Source organism: Amyelois transitella, chromosome 25 (genome assembly GCF_032362555.1).
Source record: "Amyelois transitella isolate CPQ chromosome 25, ilAmyTran1.1, whole genome shotgun sequence".
NCBI classification, from domain to species: Eukaryota; Metazoa; Arthropoda; class Insecta; order Lepidoptera; family Pyralidae; genus Amyelois; species Amyelois transitella.
The window spans coordinates 7196482-7201770 of record NC_083528.1 but is presented as its reverse complement, the minus strand read 5'-3'; the positions used below and the strand labels follow the sequence as shown (position 1 = coordinate 7201770).

General features: G+C 36.2%; 1 protein-coding gene across 1 annotated transcript; it reads left to right on the top strand.

Annotated features, from left to right (window-relative positions):
- The first annotated feature begins 1152 nt into the window (after positions 1 to 1152).
- LOC106143213 (beta-1,3-galactosyltransferase 5-like) lies at positions 1153 to 5069 on the top strand. Its single transcript, XM_060951463.1, has 3 exons — positions 1153 to 1861; positions 2832 to 3097; positions 5055 to 5069. The coding sequence occupies exons 1-3, from the start codon at positions 1153 to 1155 to the stop codon at positions 5067 to 5069; spliced, it is 990 nt and encodes a 329-aa protein (XP_060807446.1).
- The last annotated feature ends 220 nt before the right edge of the window (positions 5070 to 5289 follow it).

The following is a 5289-nucleotide window of genomic DNA, read 5'->3' as shown; positions in this document are numbered from 1 at the left end:
TCAATCAGTGTAATTTGTCCCGTATATATTTATATTTAAAAAAAAATATATATATTTTTGCATTATTAAAATACTATGTCTAAAAAACTATAATTACTTATTACATCAAAATTTTATCACTAGTCTATGCCAAATGTATGATGAATTTGACCTTTCAATATTTTCAAGACCACCAAGGTCTGTAAGTGACTTTATTTTTCCTTAAAATAGAGAAATATAATACATTTTTATACAGAATGAAGGTACAAACTTGTTTTTTTGGCGGAAAATATAATAAAACGGAGATATTTTATGCCTCTTTTACCATTGGCGATATAAATCATTTTTATTTTTCCTTTCTCTTCTGTAGTGTGCGTATCTACCAATGCGGGGATTTTCGAGAATATTCTTTACAAGAATTTTGCTCAGTACATGAAAATTTCCCTTTCTGCACGTCTAGTTCCAATATTTGCTAAATATGTCAAAATGGATTTGGTAATTTTTAAGTTTTATTCCTTTCAAACAAAAATAGAAAATAAAAAAATATATCTCTAATTTGTAGTACTTGGGTGACCGAGTTGTGCTCGGTGGACATAACAAAACCCATAAAAAATTGTAAAAACAAAACAAAATAAAGTAAAAACTAAAAAATGAAAATATCCTCGTTGCTGACTGAGTCACTTGACTTGAGAACCGGTGACAATTAGAAATATGTCATCTTCTTCCTCTACCTCCTGGCTTTTAGTCCCGCTTGCATCCTCACCACTCTAGAGAGGAGCCCGGGGTATACCTCTGACCATAGATCTAGAAAGGAGGACTCTCCTTTCTAGATCTATGTCTCAAATTATGACTCGGTGAAATTTGTCAAGGATATGTCATGCTTCAGAACTCATATGAAAAATAATCTATAATAAATAAGATAAAATTAGTTTCAGCTGAGCTGTAACATCTTAAAGGAAATAATTTTAAATATAGTTAATGTTGAAAGTGAGACAGTGCATATAGTAACTACGGTACATCAACCTGAAGTACAATTTTACATCCAACTCTTGTTTTGTGAAATTCTACAGTTTCCTTGCGTTGGAAGTTCTTTCAATAAATTTAACCCTTATAACAACAACTAAAAGAAAGTGGATTTAAATATAACTGCAACGGAAAGCATTGATTTTAAAAATGAAACCAATGCAAAACTTATTGACTTTGCTTATATATTTTTCATCAATCTCCAAAAGTCAGTCAAAGCAGAAATCGCCGATCAATCAGTTCTTTTTGCTCGGACCAGTTCAAAATCCGATACTGCCTTTGGACGACTTGTATCAGCAGCTGACAGATTTGAACAATTTCAAATTTCTAGAGAGCCCTCCAATATGCAACAACGTGACTCAATCGCTTCTAGTGATAATTGTGCCTTCGAAATGGAGTTATTTCGAAAAACGCATGGTGATACGTAAGTCATGGGGCCGCCCAGTGACGTGGACTAGAGTTTTATACCTTATCGGCGAGCCTGATCCCTGGACTATGTCATTCCATGATGTCCACAGAGAGGCAATGGTGTATGGTGATATAATAATGGGGAACTTCGTTGATAGTTACGGAAATTTGACTTATAAGCACGTCATGGGTTTGAAGTGGGTATCGCATCATTGCAGTACAGCGAAATATGTTTTGAAGGTAGATGATGATGTTATAGTTGACTTGGATATGGTAAGACAGTTTCTGGTTCAGACCCTGTCTCCCTGGGGAGCGAGAGAGCTCATCGCCTGCAATCGTGTTGAAGATGCGCCCGTTCCTCGCTCGAATGAAGCTGTTATGTTTCGGGATAAAAATCATTTTGTGTCCTATGAAGAGTATCCAAATGAGTATTACCCTTTGTTTTGTTTTGGTAAGTTGTTTTATTATGTACATACATACATATGGTCACGTATTTATCCCTAGCGGGGTAGACAGAGCCAACAGTCTTGAAAAGACTGAATGGCCACGTTCAGCTATTTGACCTAATGATAGAATTAAGATTAAAATAGTGATAGGTTGCAAGCCCACCGCCTAAAACAGAATCCCAAGTTTGTAAGCCTATCCCTTAGTCGCCTTTTACGACATCCATGGGAAAGAGATGGAGTGGTTCTATTCTTTTTTGTATTGGTGCCGGGAACCACACGGCGCCAATATAAAATTATGTTTGTGCGAGTATTTATAGTCACAAGGCTCAAAGATCATGATTATCTGGATGGCTTGGTAATGGAATTAAAATTCAAAAATAGTGAGAGGATGCTAGTTCATTTACAATATATAGGTACCCCAAGTATATCAATTTACCTTTGATTGGCTTAAAAATCTGGAAGAAAAGGAGCTGGCTCTCTCTCTATGGTTTTCTTTTCCTATCCATGCATACTCGTATATACATAGAATTATGTACGACTTTATCCCTATGGGACGAAATAGACAGGGCCCTCTTAAAAATACTAATAGATGACGTCCATTTAGATATTAGTATTTCTCAGGTATACCTTCACATTATATTTTTTCTATGTATGTAAGTTATTTTACTGCCACATCAGAAAGTTAATAAGAGCCGTGTGGTTCCCGGCACTCATAGAAAAAAGAATAGAATCACTCCATCTCTTACCCATCGATTCCGTAAAAGGCGACTAAGGTTAAAGCAAACTAGTTATTATTCTTTTAGGCGAAGCGCTAGCAACCTGTCACTATTCGAATCTCAATTACATCATTAAGCCAAACAGCTGAACATGACCTGTCAGTGTTTTCGAGACTGTTGACTCTGTCTACCTCGCAGGGGATAAAGACGTGATTATATGTATTTGTATGCAGATAGTTAATCACGACTTATTTTACAGGTTGGGTCATCCTATACTCTCAAGATTCAGTTCGATCTCTGCTCAAAGCGTCAAGGTCTGCGCCATTTTTGTGGGTCGACGATGTTTTCGTGACAGGAGTTTGTGCCCAGCAGGCGTCATTAATACCCACACCCCTTGACGTTCTTATATTATCTTGGAAACTAGAATTCATGCGAGAGCCTCTGAGTGGAAGACGTGTTGACATGTATAATGATTTGATCCTATTTCGACTCAAGCATGACTGGTCTCAACACGAAGCATCAGGAGTAAAAATGATGGATAATGGATCAATTAGTCGTTTAATTGTTATTGTTATTACGATATCTATCTATCTATACATATAATAAATCTGTAGAAGGGTCAATTCTGTACATTGAAAATATTGAAAAAACAAATAGCAGGGGGTGTTACTGGATCGATACCAAAAACAGATATGTGATTAAAAAAATTTTTGTCTGTCTGTCTGTATGTTCAGGCATCACGTGAGAACTAACGGTTCGATTTTGATGAAACTTGGTATAATTATACCTTATTATCCTGGGCATAAAATAGGATACTTTTTATCCTGAAAAAATACGAACCAAAAAAAATCTTAATTTTTCTGTTTATCCATAGACGTTGTTCTGTAGAACCGCGAACACACGTTACGTTACCCGCAATGGATTCAGCGCCGTAATTTGTAGCGCCGAAAGTCGGATTTAGCTTGAACCGTTTGCGGCACACGCGGGCCGCTACTAATTACTATGAAAAAAATACTACATTAATTCCCGTCAAGCTAAAAATGAGTATAATTGTTTAAAACACAATCAAAAGCATTATTTCAAAATTCCCCATGATTCCGGTTTAAGGAAAAAAAAATATCCAAGGTCAAAGGTAAAAAATGGGTGTTTCGCGATTTTCTTCAAAACGGTAAGTTTTTCAAATCGGAAAATTACCACAGACATTAATTGTAGATCATAAAGTTATCTATAAAAAAGGTATTAATATTTTTTTCAATAAAGCTACCGTTTCTGAGATATAACGATGCAAAAAGTTGCAAGTTTCCACGCCACCTCTGAGGTAGTATACTATTAGCGCGTTTTTTTTTAAATTTTTATTATTAAATTTGAAAAAGTCTGAAATAGGTTAGAATAAATACGTGTTTTCACTACGCAGTGGCACTCAAGACTAACTTTCGCATTTATTATTTAAAAAATTAGAATAACCCTAAGTGAATAAAATCATCTTAGGACAATAATAGAGATTACAATTAAATCAAATTAAAACTAAAACTACTTATAAAAAGAAAGAAAAAAGATGACTACAAACAAAAATTTAATTTATAAATTGTATAGTCCCTGCATAGTATCAACATGCGGGAGTGTGCCCAGAAGGCTGGCAGCATTGCCAATTTGAATGGAAATGCTTATTCTCTGAGCCAGATAATTTCCAGTCCTCCGGTCAAGAGATAATTCAATCAGCTTTTTCGACAATTGTCGGAAAAGATTTAGTAACCTGAAGATGAGACGGCGCAAGTGTGTCGACACAAGTAGCATCCCACACCAAAAGCCGCCCCAATCTCCAGGGTACCATCCGGTCTCTTGGCATCATCCCGAGCCAGACCGTTTGGTTCTAGAACAGCTGAAACATGGATGGTGGCAAGAGCACGGAGGATTATATTATTTAGGGCGGCATGGCGCCCTGAACGGCCGCCACTCCTAGGGCATGAGAGGCCGTGGTGTCCATAGCCGTCAACGGTATCCCCACAAGCAGGTATACGACCCTAGCCACGTACACAATTAAACAGAGAGACAGATGTTGTCTCAAGGTTTCACTACAGTATAAATGAAGGGACTGGGTTTCATTATACTTATGTATATTTTATACTTTGAATTCAAGTTAAAATTACCGACAGAACAATATTTTTACTTATGTTACTGCTACACAGAGTATATACGAGACGTGCTTATGCATATTATGACGCTTGCAACTTTTTGCATCGTTATATCTCAGAAACGGTAGCTTTATTGAAAAAAATTATTGATTCCTTTTTATAGAAAACTTTATGCTCTGCAATCTATGTCTGAGGTAATTTTCCAATAAAACTTACCGTTTTGAAGAAAATCGTTAAAAACCCATTTTTTTACCTTTGACCTTAAGTAATTTTTTTCCTTAAACTGGAATCATGGGGAATATTGAAACAATGCTTTTGATTGTGTTTTAAACAATTATACTCATTTACAGCTTTATGGGAATTAATGTAGCTTCATTTTTATTTTTTCGTCCAAATATGACCGGACTACTTACTACAGAACGCGAACTCAACAGCAGTAGCTCAGTAGAGGGATCTCCTTAATTATTATAGGCCTAGCCGTAATTGGGTCCAATAGATATTTTTAAGATGTCATTGTCAGAGTTACTCAAAATGGAGAAATAAACCATCCACGCGAAGGCCGACATCCGCGCGGACGGAGTCGCG